Source organism: Scleropages formosus, chromosome 14 (genome assembly GCF_900964775.1).
Source record: "Scleropages formosus chromosome 14, fSclFor1.1, whole genome shotgun sequence".
NCBI lineage: Eukaryota > Metazoa > Chordata > Actinopteri > Osteoglossiformes > Osteoglossidae > Scleropages > Scleropages formosus.
In genome coordinates, this window is record NC_041819.1 from 23142852 (window position 1) to 23163992 (window position 21141).

The following is a 21141-nucleotide window of genomic DNA, read 5'->3' on the forward strand; positions in this document are numbered from 1 at the left end:
CGAGCGTGTCTCCTTCGGTCCAGTTGAGCAACAGTAGCATGGTTTTCCTGTGCTTGGGGAGAGCAAAACTACGCTGTTGGTGACTACTCACGGTAAGGGACGGTACAGAAGTGGTTCGGCAGCCTCTTCCTTGCATCCCTTTGGACTGTGGGAGGAAACCCTATACAAACCCACGCAGAGGCTGAGGCACCAGTGCTACCTGCTGGTCCACCCATAACACACCCTTGGAAGGACAGGAGCAAAGCAGCAAATGCTGTGAACCCTCCTCTGCTGAGTTTTCTTGGACCGCTGTGACTGACGCCTGTGAAATAAAACTAAACCTACGTAGTTAAGGTAAGACTCCTTATTTCATTATCTAGTCTCCCCTTCCCCATTAAGTTCACTTGGAAGATGCCAAGGGTTGTACAGAACATACGTGCGGTCATACCTTACCGTGTAGAGTGAACCAGACCGAGAGAAGTAAATATTGTGTGAAAAGAGTAAAAGCTGCCGTTAGTCTGAGATAGTTGGCCGGACTTGAGGACAAGTGAAAGAGAACTTTTAATAAGCCTCACGTGGCGCTCCTTAACTGACTCATACTGGGTGACCGGAGCTCTGGGTTGGGGCATCATAGGAGTTTATTTCTGAACTGTGTTGTGAGAGCACCCCCTAAAGGACAGATTTTAACAAGGAAAATTCACCAGATCCTTTTTTCAACACACTTGACTTCATTTACATTTTCACTTATGATCTCAATGAGCTTGTCGTCATAAAACAAATGGGCTGGTTGATTGCCCTAATGTTTTTGTGCAATTCATTTCTTTTACGTCCACAGGATTTCAAGAACAGGAGCCACCAGAAGAGGAGGAGCTGGGATCCAAGAATGACCCTTAGTAAATGTTTAAAATACTTCGTCACTGACTAAAGCTGATTGCAAACCTCTAACTTGTCAGAATTTGTCACCTGTCTTTTTGATCCATTTCCCGTTTTGCCTGGTGATTTACTGTAAATGTATGTGTGGAGCCCTGGTGAATTTTTAACTGCAGTTAACCACTGACCTTCAGCTTTTGCCAGGATGTACAGGTGCTGCTCAGAATGATCTCCTTTCTGGCGAATGGAAACATTGCGATCGAGCTGCGTTACTGTTGCATTCATTTAGCTGACGCTTTTCTCAAAAATGGCTTATTGCGTTAAGCTACGTACAGTTATTTACTCATTTATGCAGCTGGAGTGACTAAGGGTAAGTACCTTGGTCAAGGGTACTACAGGCAGATGTGAAATTTGAACCTGCAACCTTCAGGCCCAAAGCCAGTAGCTCTGACCACTACACTACCAGCTGCTCCTAGTCTTAATCTGTTTGCTGCCAGTTTAGGTACCGGGAGAGGCAACACTGGCCAGGTGTAAATGTGCCATAATGTAAGTGGCTCTGAAGAAGAGCACCAATTAAGTACTGATTTGTATAGAGCAGGATGAACCCGGAAGGCTCTGGAACACAGGATCTGTCTCAGTCATCCGATCTATTGCCACTCAACCTGCTGCGCCACTGTGCCGCACGCTAGTTTCCGGGAGCTTTTCCCCAGGTTCCAGAAGTGAGGGACATGAATTAGCAGCCTGTGCTTGTCACTTATAATTTCACACTCTCAACCGCTTGTTTTCCAAATGCTGGTCATCTGGCGATTTTGATTTCCCTCTCAACTTGGCTGACAAATTTCAGTAAAATTCAGCAAACAAATAGTTTTAAGTGTGAATGAAGCTATTAGGAGGTAGTGACAGGATTTTGGCAAACGGAGGACATGTGGCAAGCAATTTGCTTCATCCAAGACTGGTGGGGTGAAGAAATAATATGTTGATTATCCAACATGTCATCTGTAGACCATAAAGTTTTAATTCAGTGTGTAATGAATGTCAGATGGAAAAACAACTGTGGTCTTTCAAGCATTGGGTTGTGTTCAAGACTGCATTCTACTTGTGGTGTTACTGGTCAAAATTGGGCTGTGCTTTAAGTGAAGCAATTATTTTAACTTAATTTTATTCTATAATTATAAAGATTATCATGTAATGTTATGTCTTTTAACCAACTTCTTCTCTAGTTATTACCACAGTTTGTTTTTGGAATTTGTGGCCTGTACACATTTTTCTAGAATGATAACCACGGAAGGGGGGGGGGGGGGTCCTCAGTTCTGCATTTGATGATCTTTGTTCTTTATTGTAGTCTCACCCATTAATTACGGTGGCCAGAGCCACCCGGACACACAACAGATGCACACAATTAAGTGTATAAAATAATTTAATTTTGATTTTAAATAAACAGGAAGAATTCAATGAAACTGATTAGTATTTTAATGTGTTGAGGTGTTCCTTGTGGAGGGTGTCGTGAAGCCTTATGGCATTCGGACGAAAGAAACCATACTTTGTGACTGGAGTACAACCAAAATGTTAAAGGTAAATAATTTGTAATTTTGTTTTTAATCTTAAAAAGGAGGGCAGTATTACATTTGCTTTTATTCTTCTAAATTAATTTGTGCGCCATCAAAAGAAATGTGAAATGTTCCAGCCCACCCTCCACTGACCTGCTCTCACCTCTGAAGGGTGTTATTTATAACTGAACGTAATACTGTTTACTCTTTCGTCGCCTGTGGGGAACACGTTCCGCTGCCCCTACGGATAGATGATGATCTAATGCATTTAGCACTCCTGTCCAGACGCCCCCCCCCCCCCCCCCCCGCGCTCCTCCAGACCGGTGTGGTGTGTTCATGTCCGAGGAGGGCGACGGTGATCCCTGAGAACCACAGTGACAGTGAGCACTTTCGCTCCAGCAAGACAGGGGAGGGGAGGGGAGGGGAGGAGAGGGTAGGGTGGGGTGGGTGTGAACATCACTTACATTTACCTGACACTTTTCTGCAAAACAATTTATGACATTAAGGTTACTGTTATTACAAGTTTACATGTATTTATTTGGCAGATGCTTTGTCCAAAACAACTTTCAAAGGGAGGGGGTGAGGGTGTGGCAGGTTTGAGGTTCGAGCCCTGTTTGGGGGGGCTTTAGGGCGGGGCCTTACTGGCAGGGCATCTGATTTTTAAAAGGTTGATATTTAACCCTTTTTCAGACGGCCGTGCCATTTGTTGAGTTTGGACAGATTTTTAATTAAATGTGAATGTTTGCTGAGGTTAGGGGGGCGCGGTGGCGCACTGGGTTGGACCGGGTCCTGCTCTCCAGTGGGTCTGGGGTTCGAGTCCCGCTTGGGGTGCCTTGTGACGGACTGGTGTCCCGTCCTGGGTGTGTCCCCTCCCCCTCTAGCCCTTTGCCCTGTGTTGCTGGGTTAGGCTCCGATTCTCTGTGACCTCTTTGGGACAAGCTTTTGTTGGCAGTGACACGACGCTGACTTCAAATGAACTCTCACATACACACCTTATTCGCCGTGGTGACTTACACTGCTAGATACACAACACCGGGTCACTCATCCATACACCAGTAGAACACTCTGTATCACTTGCACACTATGGGTGAACCTGAACACCGTGTCTTGGGACTGTGGGAAGAAACAAGAGCACCCGAGAGGAAACCCACCGGGAGAGGGGGAGAACACAAACTTCACACAAATATTTAAACAGCAGGGTAAGTAGCTTACTAAAACGAGGAAATACGGAAGGAGGTGGGATCTGCGTAACGGCGTGAGCTTCTTCGAAGAGAAGCGTCAGCGAAACGAACCCCGAACGCAAGCTGGACCGTCAACTGCAGGGGGGCGTGGTTATGGCGGGAAGGGGCGTGGTCAGGGCGGGGCCCTCAAGGCAGGCGCGATGTCGTCACCGCCCCCGCGGACACGCCCCACTGTCAGTTTTCCCACGGCGCGCGCCGCCTGCTAGAGGTGCGTGTTAGTTTTCGGCTTTACGAGCGCGGGTCCGAGCGAAGAGGCTGAACCCGTGCAGGGTGTGTTCGCGAATATGAGGAAAGCTGCACTTTACTGTGTGTGTTTGGGACTCGTTGCAGTTCTGACGGGCCGCTCGTCTGCCGGACAGTCCGGTGAGTTCGGCTTACTTGGTTTCTGCGTGTGTGTGCGCGTGTGTGCGTGTGCGCGCGCGCGGAGGGTGTCTCCCTTGCTTGGCACGTTCCGCCACAAACACAAATGCTGGCGGAAAGTTCGCGCACTTCAGTCCCGTTTGCCGAAAACGGGACGCGGGGAAGTGACTTTTATTAACGCTCATTTACTTAATCTTTAATGACACGATCATTTTTGTTGTGTGGTCAGCAAAGGGGACGAATGTGAGGTGTCGCGCGCGCGAGACGTCGCGAAGTTCGCAGGTGTAAAAGTACGGTAAAAGTAACGTCGCATCAAGAGCTCGAGAAACGAAACGGTGACGAGAACGAATCGTTCAAGTAATGACGTAACAACGAGGTTATGACGTAACGGAACGACGCCAAGTAACATCGGAGACGATCGCGAGGCCAATAATAAAAAATAATGATGACGATCACGATGGCGTAGCACAGTAACAATGACGGCTCGCTACTGTAACAACAAGAAATAATATTAATGAAACTGCGTGTTAACGTTGCGGCTCCAGAAGAAGGACAAAATGTGACTTATCACTGGCTGGGGGTCAAATTCATTGTGCATCGCCGTCCCCCGAAACAGACATAGTCATAGGTAGTCGAAATGGAGTAGAAACGCAGTAAAACATGGTAAAAACAGCGTGCCGGCTGAAATGGCACGGCGACTTGGACTGAAGAGTAAATTGAAAGTAAAAGTAGAACAATTCCTATCAGAGGTTCCTGGTCCAGATTCTCGTCGTTCATCACATCTCTTAAAATTATATGCAGATAATAATGCATTGCATATAACTCAAATATGGCATTTTCAGCTTTGTTGATACCAGTAAAGTGCAAGATGTATAAAATGTAATGTCCTTCAAAGTCAGCACAGGTGAAGGATACATTTACACTCAGGAACAACCCAAGGGGTGAAATCAGTGCTCATTCAAACTGCAGCTACTGAAATGTAAATAAAATGTCAAGAACTAAATCTCACTTTTATTTGACGTGATAAAATAATAGGACACACAGACTCTAGACCGATATCGCAGTGTATCTGTCTAGTTTAAAATCTGTAAATCTGCTGGGTGGCACAGCGAGTAGCGCTGCTGTCTCACAGCACCTGGGTGGTGCGAGAGGACATGGGTTCGATCCCCGCTCAGCCTGTATGGAGTTTGCATGTTCTCCCTGTGTCTGTGCGGAATTCCTCTGGGTGCCCTGGTTTCCTCCCAGTCCAAAGACATGCTGTTCAGGTTCCCCCAGAGAGTGTGTGTGTGTGTTCCACTGATGTATGGATGAGTGACCCAGTGTAAGTAGTGTATGTAGCAGTGTAAGTCACCGCGGTGAATAAGATGTGTGGGCTTAACACTACATAGAGTTCACTGGGAGTTGTTTTGGAGAAAAGTGTCTGTTAAATTTTCTGTATAAATCTAAAATGCTCAGCAGCTTCATACATCTTAAAATCTATCTGCTGCATTATGGGTCATCTTAAAAACCTTAGCAAACACACACACACACACACACACACACACACACACACATTTTCTGAACCGCTTGTCCAATACGGGGTCGCGGAGCCTACCCGGCAACACAGGGCGTAAGGCTGGGGAGGGAACACACTTGCCAGTCCGTCGCAAGGCACCCCAAGCGGGACTCGAACCCCAAACCCACCGGAGAGCAGGACCCGGTCCAACCCACTGCGCCACTGCGCCCCCCTAACCTCAGCAAACATTCACATTTAATTAAAAATCTGTCCAAACTCAACAAATGGCACAGCAGTCTGAAAAAGGGTTAAATATCAACCATTTAAAAATCAGATTAAAATCAACAATAAAACAATTCTTCCTAACAATAAATACCCTTCCCCCCCCCACCACAGCTCCCAGGTGCACATTCTGCATATACATGCGAGAGATGGCAGCTTATTGACTTAATGAACACTTTGATGACTTGTATTACGTATGTAGGTGTGTCCACTATATTTCCTACACATGTGGCGAAATGACTCCCCCCCCCCAACCCCCGCAAACACACAGCAGTCCTGACTTTCTGTTTCCACTGGGTGGTTCTGCTTCACATATTTGTCTTCCCTCCTGATGACACACCGACCCCCAGGGACCCATGGAGATCCACAGGGTTTCACATGAGGCACATGCACCCTCGTACTGTTTTCGTCCCTGAAATATGTTGTTTTTGAAGTTTTGCTTTCTAGTGTATTTCACGAATTGCGGGGTGCGGTGGCGCAGTGGGCTTGGGCTGTGCCTGCTCCCTGGTGGGTCTGGGGTTCGAGTCCTGCTTGGGGTGCCTTGCGACAGACTGGCGTCCCGTCCTGGGTGCGTCCCCTCCCCCTCGAGCCCCACGCCCTGCGCTGCCGGGTTGGGCTCCGGTTCACCGTGACCCCACTTGGGACAAGCGGTCTCAGACAATGTGTGTGTGTGTGTGTGTGTGTGTGTGTGATTTACACAATGTAAGAGAAATTTAACTGTTGATTTTTTTAAATTTTTTTTATTTTTTTGCATTTTCCATTCGGTTATGTTAGACTAATCATAATTTTGGCAGTAGTTTGTACTATATGTCAGTTTTTAGAAAAATATTCCACATTCTTGATATCTTGAAAGCAAATTTTGGCCCCAAGTCCCAATCACCGAATATTCCGGTATCCCAGGATGTCTTGTTCGGGCGCCTTCTAGACTCTTCCCGTGGCTCTAAAGTACCACAGTAAAACCGACACTGGAAGAACTACGGGCAGTCACCGGATTACGAATGAGTTCTGTTCCCAAGTCAGTCTTTAAGTTGGATTTGTACGTAAGTTGGAACAGCTCCGTACGTCTCGTATCTAATAGTCAGTCGGTTGAGAGAAAGTCAGCTTTTTTTAATAGGCAGGGGGTTGTTCGTAACCGCGGGTCGTACGTAAGTCGGACGTTCGTATCCCGGGGACTGCCGGTAAACTTTAACTAATCGTAATCGACGCAAAAATCGACGTAACTAAGAGCTTAGAAACAATGATTTCGCTGTTCTGCGTTATGGGTTCGGCCACTTTTCAGCAGCTGTTTGCGTAAAGTGCCGATGCGTGTATCTGGTACGGCGGCGTATCGGGTTCGTGGTACCAGGCTCGTTTCGCGTGGCCTGCAGAATCTGTTCAGCGGCGCAGCTCCGAGGTTTAAATGTGGCTTTGCTCCGAGTGTGCGCGTTCATCCCGCGTTTGCTCAGGTTTCCTCCCACAGTCCACAGTAAACCACATCTGTACACTTCGTGCTGTGAAAACCACACCGGTGGTTGCCGTGGCTCTTACGCCTTACCCTATCGACGCCGTATGCCGAACACAGTGCTTTCTTAAAGAGTCCTCTGATCATTCAGAACATTAACGTAACCTTTCGCACCTTTTTTCCTGTGCTGTACGTTGTTCAATTATTAGACAACACACCATTTAACGCATGCGTCACGCCGGCCGACATCTTATTTGTGTTTCCTCCAGGAGAACATGCTGAACTCTGGTCTCCTGAACTCCTCTGAAGTTTAGGCCTCATTTATCTGCTGATGCGTTTATCTGATTGTGGTGGAACCTTGGCTTTACCTGCAGTAGGTGGGGGTCGCTTGAGGGCGCCTCTGGGTCGAGGTCTTCGGTCAAAATCACGCAGAGGCACTAGTGAAGGTGCGGTCGAGGTGGTCCAAACGGCATCGCGCCGCACTTCTGCTCCTCACCGGGCTCTCCTGCTGTCTCCTAGGTGATGATACCTTCTCCGTCGAGCACCGAGGCTCCGGACGCTGTCTGGTGGCGGACGGGCAGCAGTTGCGCTTGGCCGAGTGTGCGGCGGCGGATCTCTGGAAGTGGGTCTCCGGCCACCGGCTCTTCCACGTGTCCAGCGGTCGCTGTCTAGGCCTCGAGGTGCGCAGCAAGGCCCTGCGGCTGCTGGACTGCGCTCCGGCAGGCGACGTGCTGTGGTGGCGCTGCGCGGACGGAGTCGTCTACACGGCCTACCAGATGTGCCTGGCCGTGGTCAACGGCACCGTGGGCGCCAAGCGGGACTCGACCGACCGGTGGAGCGTCTGCGAGCGGTCCTACCAGGGTGAGTCGGGCGGAGGACGGCCGCCTGCCGTCAGTAGTATCATCGTGTTTAAAAATGATCTGTTTTATTGCCTGAATTGCATCAGTAGGAGTATTCAGGGAAAATGGCTAGAATGCCAATGTGAGTTAGACAGGATTTAGCAGGGTATTAGCAGGGTAAACGACATCAGGAAATGGCCAGGTGTCTCAGTGTTGATGTACTTTGTACCCCTCGATGTGAAATTTGAAAGAGATTTTTCTCTTTCCCTTTTTTTTTTTTTGTGCGTGGCCAGTGCCGTACCATTGGTGCCCCATGATTCCTGGGCTGTGGGTTTGGATGTGGGTTCAAATCCGAGTTCGCCTGCATGGAGGTTACGTGTTTACCCCGTGTACGCGTGGGTTCCAGGTGGACTGGTGACTCTAAACTGCCCATAGTGTGTGTGTGTGTGTGTGTGTGTGTGTGTGTGTGTGTGTGTGTGTGTGTGTGTGTGTGCGAGGTTGCCCTGGACTGCTGTCCAAGGGTTGCTTCATTTCACACTCTCTACGACCACAATAGACCGTGGGCTGCCTTGATGCAGCGCCGGAGAAGCTTTTGGTAATCGGTCCACGGTTTGCTGGACGTCTTTGAATGACGACTTTACTTCGTCATCGTAGCTGTTTGAACATGCTGTGATTTATTATTATGTTTTTTGATGGAGCCTGATGCCTTTTAAAGGAACTGTATTGCTGTTGAGTGTTTAAACAGCTCCCGGACTGATTTACTAGAATTTCGAAATAAGGTGGCAGCTCTCTGTGGGGCAACGGGTGGCGTAACTGTTAGAATGCTCGCCGAGGGGTGGAAGGGCGCAGGTTCAAATCCCCGCTCCTGCCGTAGCACCTTTAATAAGAGTACTTACTCTGAGTCGATACAGTAAAAAGTACCCAGCTGTACAAATGGGTCATTATTTTTGTGTCTTAGTGTACAAACCTCATACTTTGAGGCACTTTGGTGAAAAGTCTCAGATAAATAGACGAAAAGGTAAAATGTCTTTTTTTTTTTTTTAAACCATGATTGTATTAACATCTGTGGTGTGAAAAGAGAGCGATCAGGGTTTCCAGAAGCTCCCTGACTCCTCTCACATGTCCTTTACTTGCGAGCATTCAGTCCTCTCTGTCCACATTCGCACCTTCAAACCCAGCGAATGAAAGTCCCCGTTTGGGGGCAGGTAATCGGGCCGCGAAAGAACCGCCGCGTTTCAGATGCCGCGTCCCTCCGGTTTCGGTCTTATTAAGTTAACTCATTTCCTACAGGCCTCTCTGAACATCCTGTCTATGTTGCGGAACAACATGTAGAGCAGCTTTCGTAACCGTGAGGCTGGAACATAGTTTTTTGTCTTTTAAATCACGAGATGCCAAGTTGGCTTTGGATCGCCGTTGAAGCACGCACACCCACGGACATTATGGATGAAGTGTTCCTCTGGAGAGAACCTTCCTGCCCTGCATAAGAATGCTGCAGTCATATGATGTTTTTTCTCTTGCCATGCTGTGGGGTTGGGTTGGATTGCGTTGGGGTGGGGGCGGCCGGGGCAACGTCACTGCCGAAGCGCTCTCTTTTGACACCGTTCTCCCCTCCCCCCATCCAGTTGTGCACACCACCCTGGGAAATTCCTACGGGGCGCCCTGCTACTTCCCATTTCGCTACAACGGCAGCTGGTTCCACGAGTGCCTCCCCGACGACTCGGACGACGCGGCGCCGGGGCTCTCCTGGTGCTCCACCACCCAAGACTTTGACGCCGACGGGAAGCGGGGATACTGCCTCAAACCTGGCAAGTTCGCCCTTGACGCGGTGCGAGCGGGAGGCTCGCGGGCCGGTAAAAGGGTGCGGTTCTTGATCCGGAAGGAAATTGCACCATATACTGTCGGATCCGGTCCCGAAAGGGGTCACGTTGTTGAACCCTTGAGAAACACAGTTAGCTGGAACTCCATTGATTTCACTTTCGTTTTCTTCGTCGAGCAGAGTGAGCCAGGTAGATGAGGTAGGGTGGGTGTGGAACAGCGATAATATAAGGCTGAGTTGGTTGGGTAAGACTTTGGCAGCCGAGGCGAGGAAAACAAAAAGCTCCCATCCGTGATGAAAGCGAGGTGATGAACCTATGAGGGGGGAAAAGTGCTCCGAAAAAGAGCTGCCACCCTTCCTGCGCTACAGTAATGCACCTATCTGCACGCGTGGGTAGAGTCCAGGAGCTGCAAGTTGCGCTCATTATTTTGTATAAAAGTTATCCGAAAACCAGGAATTACGGTGGCGAGTGTAACTGGAGGGCCGCTTATGGACTCCGAAGGCCTTGTTCTTGCCGTCGGCGATCGCTGTAGCAATAGGGGCCCGCCACACATGTTGTTTCTCGCCGGATACGCAGAGGGTCCGTGAGAAGCGTCGGCCCACGTGGGCAATAGCGGTGCGGGAGGAGCCGGACGGGAGAGCGAAAGCAAAGCGGCGCGGAGCCGGGAAGACGCGGCGCCGCGTTTCCCGAACATACGGTGTTAACCGAATGAATTGTGAAACGAAACGAGTTTCAAGGTACTCTCGCTTTACTCTGGTACTGCGGGCTGCATACCCAGCATTCCTTAGGGTCCTTTCAGAGTGTCTCGTGCACTTTGGCGAACCCTTGAGCACTTGAGCAGGAGCGGAGCGAGTTGAGCAGGAGGACAGCGGGCCGCATACTCCCCGCCCGGTCGGAAGGGACAATAGAGCTGTCGGCGCCGACGGCTCCCTCTAATTCTCCTTGGGCGCCAGGAGAACGGCGGGACCCGGGGCTGGGTGCGGGGCTGGGTGCGGGGCGGGCCGCCGGCCGTTCCTCCCAGAAGCGCGGTCTTGGAGCCAGTTATCGAACGTGGTGCGTTTCTTCACCCCCCGCTGCTCTCGGCTTCACTGGGTCATTCTGACGTCCTCTCGGTGTTTGCGTTTTCACTGCGAAGCGTCGCTTGTTACCTTGTTAAGTTTAATGTTTTAATCTTGCTTTAAAACTAAAGACCGTTGCATTTCACTTTTTCATTCATTTCATTCCACCCCCCACCCCCCCCCCCCATGAAAACAATGAAAAAGTGAAATGTATTTCACCCGTCAGCATCTTCAGTTCGCGCTGTTACCATGGTTACTCGTTGGATGCTGTATCCAGAGTAATTTGGACAGTTTACAGTGTTTCACTTTATCCGTTACACAGCTGGTTTAAGGATTACATTTTTCCTCAAGCGGTTCCATGTGAAGGACGATTCCCGTGGGTTTAGGGACTGCATCCCCCCGGGCTTTGAGCTCGGTATCGTCTTTGGTGTCGTAGCTTGCGTGCCCTAATCGCCGCCCCTCCCGTTGCGCACAGAGACCGGCTGCGGGCCGCTGTGGTCGGAGAAGCCCCGGCAGGGATACTGCTACCAGCTGAACCTGCGGTCGACCGTCAACTGGCACACGGCCCTCGCCTCCTGCCGGAGCCAGAGGGCCGAGCTGCTGAGCATCGCCGGCATCGAGGAGCTCGGCCTCTTCAAGGGTGAGGAGAACGTCCCTCGGGGGTCCCCGCACACCTTCGCTCGCGCTCATACGCTCGCTATAACACTCTGACGCAATGTCGCGCTCATTCTCACGGTCCTGGAACGGGGGCAGCAGGTGGCGTAGCGCTTAGAGCTACTGCCTCGGTTCGAAAGGCCCGGGTTTGGATCCCATCCTCTGCTGTAGTACCCTCGGTCAAGGTAGTTGCGCTGAACTGATACGGTAAAAATTACCCAGCCGTTTGAATGGATGGGAAATGATTGAGGAAAAGTGTCGTCTTAATGAACAAGCGTCGGTGTAAATCGAACTGAGAGGTGAAACACGGTTTACTTAATGACAGTAAACGGTGATGTAATGCATTAGTCGTACAAATTCTCCCGTCCCGCATGGAAAATTATATTTACTGTAGGAAGGCGCACAGTGATGTGCAGAGTGGGGACTCACCCCCACCCCCACCCTGAGGTCTCTGTTTCGAGGCCTTTCTGCAATGTGCCGGTGCAGAGCTTGCGCTCCAGGCTCTAGTCGCAGAAGTCGGTTTCCTGGAAGCGACGCTGCCTGGTAATGGTTGCGTTGCGTGTTCTGCACTACGGTAAAGTTAAAGACGTCATGCACACCTTTGTTATTGGGTCTTACCGTAGTGTGAAAATCCAAACGCCCATGTGTAAAGCGCAGGTTTGCTTTAGGGTCGGTTCATGAACCGTTTCGTTACTGGATGCGTAAAAGATTTTCTTTGACGCATCCAAGTATCGGCATCAGTAAACAGCCGCTTCCTTTGTAATGTTTTGTTTTTTTTTTTGCAACCGCAAGAAGCGTTATATCTGTTGAAATGAATATAACTATTAATATCTTGAGATTGTTCATAATAATCATGCTATAACGGTAAAAGTTACATTGTATCCTCGCAGAAAAAAGGGTTAAAAAAAAAAGAAAACCTGCACATCATAGCCAAAATTTTACACCATCTCTGCAGTATTGCGCACACGTGTATTTTGCGGTGTCGTTGACGTGCGGACGCGTGTTTCTCGGCTCTCTTGCAGACCGGTCGGACCTTCCGGCCCAGGTGTGGATCGGACTGGAGCAGCTGGACGAGGCGCGGGGCTGGCGGTGGGCCGACAGCTCGCCCCTCGCGTTCGTCCGGTGGGAGTCGGGTGAGCGTCGGTGCCGAGCCTCGTCCGGGCGAGGGGGAGGAATCACGCGGAAGCAAAGGCGCGGACTCGAGCGAGCGAACAAAGGCGCCGTTTACGGGCGTTGAGCGGAGTCACTGGACACGGTGTGTCTGGCTATTGTTGGAGGCGCCGGGTGGTACGCCGGCGGACTCAACGGAGCCTTTGTGGTTCAGCCCGACACCGGAGAACCCGGAGATCGTGGTGCCGGCGGCACTCCGTCGCGCTCGTAGCTGTCAAGCGGCTGCGGTTTTGTCGACGGGGACGTGGGCTTGCGATCGGATGAGCGGTAGGGGGCGTAATGGCTAACGGTTCGGTCAGGTTCCGGATGCTGGGAAATGCCCTGCGGCACCGGTGAGAGATATCGAAGCAACCCCTGTCCCGCATATAAGCTGTGTGTACATTGCTTTTCGTAAAAAGTGTATGCAAAGCAGGGGGCGCGGGGGCGCAGGGGCGCAGTGGGTTGGACCGGGTCCTGCTCTCCGGTGGGTCTGGGGTTCGAGTCCCGCTTGGGGTGCCTTGCGACGGACTGGCAAGTGTGTGTCCCCCCCCCCCCCCCCCCAGCCTTACGCCCTGTGCTGCCGGGTTAGGCTCCGGTTCCCCGCGACCCCGTATGGGACAAGCGGTTCAGGTGTGTGTGTGTATGCAAAGCATTATTATTATTATTATTATTATTATTATTATTATTATTATTGCTGCTATTATCATTGTTGTTATTGGTATTATTTATATTATTATTACTGAGAGGAATAATACAGGATCTCAGTTTAAAAGCAAGATAATTGAGTAACCTTTGTTAAGCAAAAATAAATTAGATGGTAATGCTATCGAAAGTGAGTATAAATTATGAATTATGTGAAAGCGTAGTGCTAAAAATAGTAACGATGATAACCCAGATGCAGCCTCTCTGTTCTCCCGCCGATGGTCCACTTTGCTCGCGGTTCCTCAGGGATGCCCAACACCAACGTGTTCAGCGCCGCAGAATGCGCGGTGATGAACCCCAGGGGATTCTGGAAGTCGGTGCTCTGTGACAAGAGCCTGCCGTACATCTGCAAGAAAAGCCTCAATGGCTCGGAGGCTGAGTCGCCGGGTGAGTTTCTCCGCCGGCGGTTTTCGCCTCCCGGCCCGTCCCGCTGGAAATGTTATCGTTTATTGCCCGGCACCTGTTTAACACGCCGTGTATCGAACTCGACCCTGAGCTCGTATCTCGGAGCTGTTTGACGGCTGCTTTGTAAAGGGCGCTTACGGCGTGTTTCTCGCCCAAAACCGCGCCTGCATCTGTGCCGCCAGGTGTTATGCGGGAGATAACGTTGTCGTCCGCTCGCTTAGCTCTAACCGTAGTAACTCCGCCCCCTAACGACCCAGGCCTGTGGGTGAACCAGTCCACAAAATGCGCGTCCGGCTGGGCGCCGTGGAACGGGTTCTGCTTCAAGCTGGAGAAGGAGCGACGTCTGGCCATGGCGGACGCCCAGCAGCGCTGCAGGACGCTGGGTGCGGAACTGGTCAGCGTGCACAGCCTGGCGCAGGTGGAGGCCATCAGCACCGCCTTCCACGCAGGTAAGACCTGCGCACCAGTTGCCCGCGTCCATCCCGCCTCCCGCGGATGTCCGTCGCACCTCCAGCACATGTCCTCTGTTGCGATCTTCACCGCACCCATGTGTCCATCACACCTCCCGCACACACTATCACACTTCTGCCACCAGAGACTCTGACCTCACTTGACCTGATGCTCCTGTAGGCTTAGTGGAAGGGCACTTGGATAGAGCCAGAAAAAACTTTGAAAGGGTTTGACCCCTTTATCTGTTAGTCAGCAAATAGTGCACGTGTATTTATTCTTTTTTGTAGGTTTTGCTGAAATCACCGTTTGTCAGGACCATGTTGAACAGAACGATGCAATTGCGTGTAGCTTCCAGCATTTAGCACCCGCACACTCGCTGTAATGCCCCGGTACAAGGTACTTACCTGGAATTGCATCCGTCCAGCCGTACACCCATCGCAGATGGTCGCATGTCCTGTGCAGGGTCAGGGTGGTCTGGAGCCTATCCTGGTAGCATAGGGCATCAGGCAGTCACCCTGAATTAGTACAGTAAAAAATTACCCAGCTGCATATATACAGTAGGTAAATCAGTGTAAGTAGCTAAGTGTAGAAACATCATTATAAGTCAGTTTGGAGAAAGGAGTTAAATGATAATGATAAATAATAATAATTTATCCTTTAGCGTTAAACCTTTAGCCTTTTACGTTTTGCGCTCGGCCTGTCGGTGGACAGAAGGATCCCGAAGTTGGACGGGAAGAGCCACCCAGAGGGGTGTAGATCGCAAGCGGGCAGATGGCAGGTGTGGACAGGTGCGCGGGCGTGTCGCTGCGCCAAGTACCGACTGGTTCCTGGCACTGACTCTGGGTGTGGTCCTCTCAGATGGTGCCTCGGATGTCTGGACGGGCCTGAAGAGCGAAGGCGAGCCGGTTCTCTTCCGGTGGGTCGACCGGTCGCCCGTCTCCTTCACGTACTGGGCCAGGAACGAGCCCCACCCGCTCCCCGGCAACAACGCTTCGTGTGTCTCTTACTCCGGGGAGGTGTGTGTGTGTGTGTTAGTAAAGAGTGCAATGAATATGAAATGCACTTGTCACCTGTTTTCTGGTCCCAATCTGTTCCTGAATATGGACCAAAGATCAGACAACCAGACAGTGAAATTTTTAAAAATGTATTTTATTTTATTTACTTATTTATTTCAATTGAAAAAAGGCTTTCATACCAAGAAGCCACCATGATAGTGTGTGCGTACTGGCTAGAGGAAGACAAAGGCTATATGTCACATTTCAATAAGTAGCGATTGCAAAATGAGACAGTGGGTACAGGATTCCCACAATGCACTGCGTCCGTCTCGCGCAGCTGCTTAGCTGTAACAGGATGATTGAAAATCCGAAAAGCGTCACGATAAGCGGGGTTAATAAGCGCGGAGACGAAATAACGGGGAACGAGTGTGTCGGGAAACTAACTAGCGAAGCTCCGCTCGCTTGGGACGTATCGGAGCGATGCGTTTCGCACGCTTACTCACCGGTGCCCTTTTTCTGTTCCCAGTTTCATCTGTGGAGAGTCACTCCATGTGATGAAAAGCTCTCGTTTCTGTGCGCGAAGGAGGGTGACGTGAACGACACTGCGGTCGCAACCGGATGCCCGGCTGGCAAAGTGAGTCTCGCGTTTTCGTCCTTCCTGGAGTCAGGTAGCGGTTAACGCGCAGCGGTTAAGGAACTGGAGTGGGATGAAGAAGCACGTTGACAGCGAGCTGGAGCTCAGGGAGCTGTGACTGTAACCGTGAGCGCGGTGCAACTGTAAACTGATAAACCGACGTAATGAGTTTGTTCAACCTCGTGTGGCGCTGCACCCCCCCACCCCCAACCCCGGCTTCACAAGTCCTTTTGTGGCGGCGTAGGAATGGAAGCGTCACGGCAACGCGTGCTACAAAGTGGACCCCAGGGAGGTGCTGTTCAAGGACAGGTGCAACCTCTCCATAACGAACAGGTAACGGCAAGCTGTGGTCACGTGACCCAGGCGCACGGCCCAGGTTCCTGACGCCCTCGGTTATCCGCAGGTTCGAACAAGCCTTCATCAACAGCCTCATCCGGGAACAAGCGACAGCCGTCACCAGCTACTTCTGGACGGGCCTGCAGGACAGCAAGAACGTGGGCGAGTACCAGTGGATGACCACAGAAGGCCCGGGTGACCGAGTCACGTTCACCAACTGGAATATCTACGAGCCAGGTGAAGCCGCGCGGATTTTCAGAGCGAGGGGTCAAACGGAGACGCGCGGCCGTGGAAACGAAGGGGTGGGCAAAGTAGGAAAGAGAAAGTCATGTCCCGTGGGAGAGCAGTGTGCCCCCTCTGGTTCTAGAAGTTTCCGGCGTAGGCCTGCCACACGGGGTCAGACGGCATGAATGTTGGCATTTTAGTCGTAACAAAGATGTTGGTGTCACTCGCCGCGAGCGGCTTCAAATGTTAACGGGAAGTAATTGTGCTTCCCGCTGGAATTTATGACTTTGTTTTGGCTGCTGGATTTTCTTAGTATCGCTGATCTTTCGGTGCCGAAAGGAGCGGAGGGAGCGCTTGGGTTGCGGGTTCGAATCCACGCCTTCGGCCTCTAGAGGTTGTGCGATTTTGGTTGTGCGACTTCGCTGGGTGTTCCACGTCGCGGTGTCACGATCCTGATGTTTTTGCACAGGACTGGCGATTCGAACCTTACAAATTTGCGGGCGGGCGGGCGGGCGCTCGTGTGCGCGCGCTGTCTTACACACTATGCTTCAGCGCAGCCCTGAGGTGGTAAGTGGTTTATAAGAACAGATGGGCCAATCTGTGGCGTTTTAAAATATTGTTTCATGGGATGTGTGTTATTGCAGCGCTGGCAGGAGGCTGCGCGGTCATGACCACGGGCAAAACCCCGGGGAAGTGGGAGGTGAAGAACTGCACCTCCTTCAAGGCCGGTTCCGTCTGCAAGGTGGACGCGGGACCCCGCGTGCCTCCGGAACCCGAGCCGGACCTCGGTCAACCCTGCGCTCCGGGATGGGTCTCTGCCGACAACATTCGCTATTGCTACAAGGTAAGAGCGAGGAGTGTGCGCGTGTGCGGCGTGATCAGAACTGTACGCAGGGCGCTCGTGTCGGACACGCGTGGTGTTTACCGCCCCCTTCGCCGGGTAGGTGTTCCACGAGGAGAGGCTGAGCCGTACGCGCACCTGGGTGGAGGCGGAGCACTTCTGCCAGGCCCTGGGAGCTCACCTGCCCAGCTTCAGACACGTGGAGGAGATGGATGCCCTTCACAGCTTCCTGAGGAACACCATCAGGTCACAGCACCGCCGCACCCCCGCCTGACCTTCCGGGGGAACCGGACCATCCCGGAGCAGCTGATCCTTAACGCTTCGTCTAAAGCAGCTGTAAAGCATACACACATTATGCAGTTTGGGAGCGCAGGCTTCACGCGGCTCGATGTTTTTACATTGATGTCGCATTTCGTTTACATGTCGTTACATTTGTTCCTGTAACTTTAACTTATTTACAGTGATGTCCCCATTTACGCAGCCGCTTAATTTTTACTGGAGTATTTTAGTGTAAGTAGTGAGGGGATACTGCAGCGGTAGGTGGGAGAGTCTGTTTCTCAAGGGTACGACAGTGGGGTCCCTTCTCAGATTGGAGCAAGAATATTGTGGACAAATAAAGTACCACCAAGAGCTATGGGAGAAAGGGGAAAATGAAAATGAAAAATTGCCGTCTGGGGGCAGGAGCCCTTTGCTGGGTTTTGTCAGACTGGTTCAACCTCCCCCATGCATGGAGGACGGAGGAATGTAAGTAATGTGGTTGCGGGGCATTGCACCTCCCGCCGCTGCCTCCCTTCCCCCAAGAGTCCCATTAGTTAAAGACGGCCTCGCCGATGGGCAGCTTGGGTGGCAGAGCGAGGGGTGTGTCCTCACCGCCTCCCGTCCGCCTCCTTACTCTGTTTCCGGAGCGTCCGGGGCCTCCTGCATACTGCAAGTTATCAGCTTTTAATGCAACTCGCTGCATTTGCTGTTGCCTCCCATCTTTTTTTTTTTAAAGTTTAAGCATTGATGTTAAGGCACCTTTTGATTCAAATTCATTGTTCTTCATCTATTTGGTACTTTTATATTTACAGCAGATGCTTTTCTCCAGATTTACTTGAGCTACTTGCACTTATTTACCCATTTATACCACTGGGTAATTCTGTTGGAGCAATTTGTACCTTGCTCAAGGGTACTACAGCTGGAGATGGGATTCGAACCCGCAACCTTTGGGTCCAAAGACAGCTGCTCTAACCACTGCACTACCCGCTTCCTCTTCTGCTGCTAGATTTTGCGCTCGTGTGAATTAGAGAAATTTTCTTGAAATTCCTTTTTTTAACGGGGGTTGCAGTAGGTGATGCAGTAGTTACAGCTACCTTAGGACACAAAGGACACAGGTTCACTACCCTAGATCAAGGTACTTACCATGAGTTCACACAATAAATGGGTACATCACTGTGTGTACCTTAGTGAAAAAAACAAATGTTGTAAGTTGCTTTGGAAAAAGGTGCCAGGTAAATGGATACACATAAATGTGTTACAATACGCATTTTCACTAATAAGTACTGTATCTCCCACTACAGCAATGACCGGTACTTCTGGGTCGGGCTGAACCAGAGAAACCCCGGGGCTGAAGGCAGCTGGGAGTGGTCCGACGGAAGACCAGTGAGTCCATTACTGCACGCTGCTACACCTCAACATACAAACGCACCTGGGACCAGAAGGGTGTTCGTAATTCGTTTTGTTCATAACTCAAAATTCACATCTACCCCCTACAGTTTAATGCAGATGTCCCTCAATTTACTGGTGTGTTAGGTTCTGTTAAAACCTCAGATATAGCTGTTTGCAATAAAAGTAAATTGTCTGTTTTTTATTTTTATTAACTTTGAGCTCCTTTAAAACTACTCTAAAATCACTGAAAAATACACAAACTTCTCCATGACCTCCTATTTAGCCGACCCATTCATCCCATAAACATATCCAGCCCTCATCATGTTGTTAGTAATCACCATTATTCAGAAACACCAGCCATGAGTTGTAAACAAGGTGGAAGTGAGTTGAATGGAGGCGGTCCTGTACTCGTATTCTGTTCCAGCACATTTTACTCCCATCTCTGGACTCGGGGGGGGGGGTACGCAGAGATCGTATGTGCTCTCCTTTTTATAAAGTAGTCTTGTGAAGAAAATTCTATTTAAAGTAACCGGGAAAATATTGGTATCTTTGCAAATTTGTCATTTGAAAGTGTGGTGTGTCCCCCCCCCCGTCCCCCCCCCCCCGCAGGTCTCCAGCTCAGTCTTCCCCAGGGAGTTTCACGAGGATGACGAGTATAACAGGGATTGCGTTGCCTTCAAGGTGAGTCCGGCAACCAGGTTGCCATGGAAAACCCCAGGAGGTCCTGCCCCCTTGCTCCCTTCCTAGGCTTCTTGGAATAAGCAGGAGGTGGGAGTTTTCCGCAGGCAGTTCTGTACCAGGTAGCTGGTATCCCGTACACCTTCGAGCAGCCAGGGAGGCCCGTTGGGCTCTTCTCCTAGAATGCATCGCCTTGCTGTTCTTCTCCTATATGTGGCGTGGAGAAACTGAGCCGGTGTCCTGCATCGCGCTGTAACGCTGATGCTGGACGCGCCGAGATGGACGCGCTCGCAACGTCCCGTGTGTCATGTGTGTTGAAACAGTCGGAGAGGAGGACCCTGAGGACCTTCTTCATGCTGCTCTTCGACCTGCCGCTGAGATCCTTCTTCGCCAGCCCGTTCCACTGCGACGCCCGCCTCGAGTGGGTCTGCCAGATCCCACGAGGTACGCTCCCACAAACCCTGATAAAATTTGGACTATTTACTCTTTTTTTTTTTTTCCCCCCCCCTCTGTTGCTTAGCCAATCCTTCCTTTCAGTTTATACAGCTGCGCATTTTTTCACCGAAGCTATTTGGGCAAAGTGTTTCTCCAAGGCTGGGCTTTTCAGCCCTTTACCACCATCCTGGAAGATGTGGACGTTTGTGCACATTCTCCAGTTCTCCTTACACCGCTAAGAGCTTGCAAGGTGTGTTTAATGGTTTCAGTTCTCACACTCGAGTGAATCGAGTCCTTCTGGAACCGCACACTTCGGCCCCAGAGAACTGAATCCGGTAACCCTGGTCTCGGGTTCTAGCCTTGGCGGCGGCACAGCAGGTAGCGCTGGTGCCTCACCGTGCAAAACCAGTGTGGGTTTGATCCCAGCTTAGTCTGTGTTTGCGTGTTCTCCCCATGTTTTCATGGGCTTGGCCAACCAGTAACACAGTGGTTGGCGAAATTTTAGGTTTGAACCCTCCCTACTGCTGTAGTGCCCTTGGTCAAGGTGCTTGTGTTGAATTGAATTTAGTAAATTAAATGCAGCATAATGTTTCCTTCCACAGTCCAAATGAGTGTTTTTTTAGGTCGACTGGTGACTCTAAATTGTCCACAATGAGTGTGTGTGTGTTACGCTGCTCTGCTCTATAAATGGGTGAATGGCTGTAGGGAGTTGAGTGTATCTTGCACTCTAAGTCGCCCTCGGACAAAGGTATCAGTCAACAAACATGATTTTTCACAATAAGGACACTTTTTTTTTTTTTAAAAAAAAATTGATTTATATTTTATCTTTTGCAAATTGCTTAGTTTTCACTTAACAGCAGCGCGGGTGTGTCCGGTGTGGTGCCCAACGACTGAACAGTATTGAGCCACTATACAGCACTATAGGAGTACAGGTGCATGTGCCCTTGGTAACTTATGATGGCTATAAATACACTACTTGCGCTAGGTTCTGGTTGTAGGATACACATCAGTGAGCCTTTTGTTGATTTGTACCCCTCTCCTTTAACTGGACTTTTTTTTTT

The 21141-nt window shown here is 50.6% G+C and overlaps 1 protein-coding gene across 3 annotated transcripts in view; it reads left to right on the top strand.

The window, feature by feature from the left end:
• Window positions 1-3826: 3826 nt before the first annotated feature.
• LOC108928913 (lymphocyte antigen 75-like) overlaps window positions 3827-21141 on the top strand; it is a 30277-nt gene continuing 12962 nt past the window's right edge. For all 3 annotated transcript variants that reach the window (XM_029257780.1, XM_029257781.1, XM_029257782.1), the window contains exons 1-16: window positions 3827-4000; window positions 7735-8076; window positions 9677-9859; window positions 11405-11569; window positions 12606-12716; window positions 13681-13821; window positions 14097-14288; window positions 15148-15305; window positions 15811-15918; window positions 16163-16251; window positions 16322-16491; window positions 17124-17323; window positions 17424-17566; window positions 18880-18961; window positions 19577-19648; window positions 19969-20089. In XM_029257780.1, coding sequence (XP_029113613.1) covers window positions 3922-4000; window positions 7735-8076; window positions 9677-9859; window positions 11405-11569; window positions 12606-12716; window positions 13681-13821; window positions 14097-14288; window positions 15148-15305; window positions 15811-15918; window positions 16163-16251; window positions 16322-16491; window positions 17124-17323; window positions 17424-17566; window positions 18880-18961; window positions 19577-19648; window positions 19969-20089 — 2356 coding nt within the window. In that variant the 5' untranslated portion in view covers window positions 3827-3921. The remainder of the gene's footprint in view (window positions 4001-7734; window positions 8077-9676; window positions 9860-11404; window positions 11570-12605; window positions 12717-13680; window positions 13822-14096; window positions 14289-15147; window positions 15306-15810; window positions 15919-16162; window positions 16252-16321; window positions 16492-17123; window positions 17324-17423; window positions 17567-18879; window positions 18962-19576; window positions 19649-19968; window positions 20090-21141) is intronic.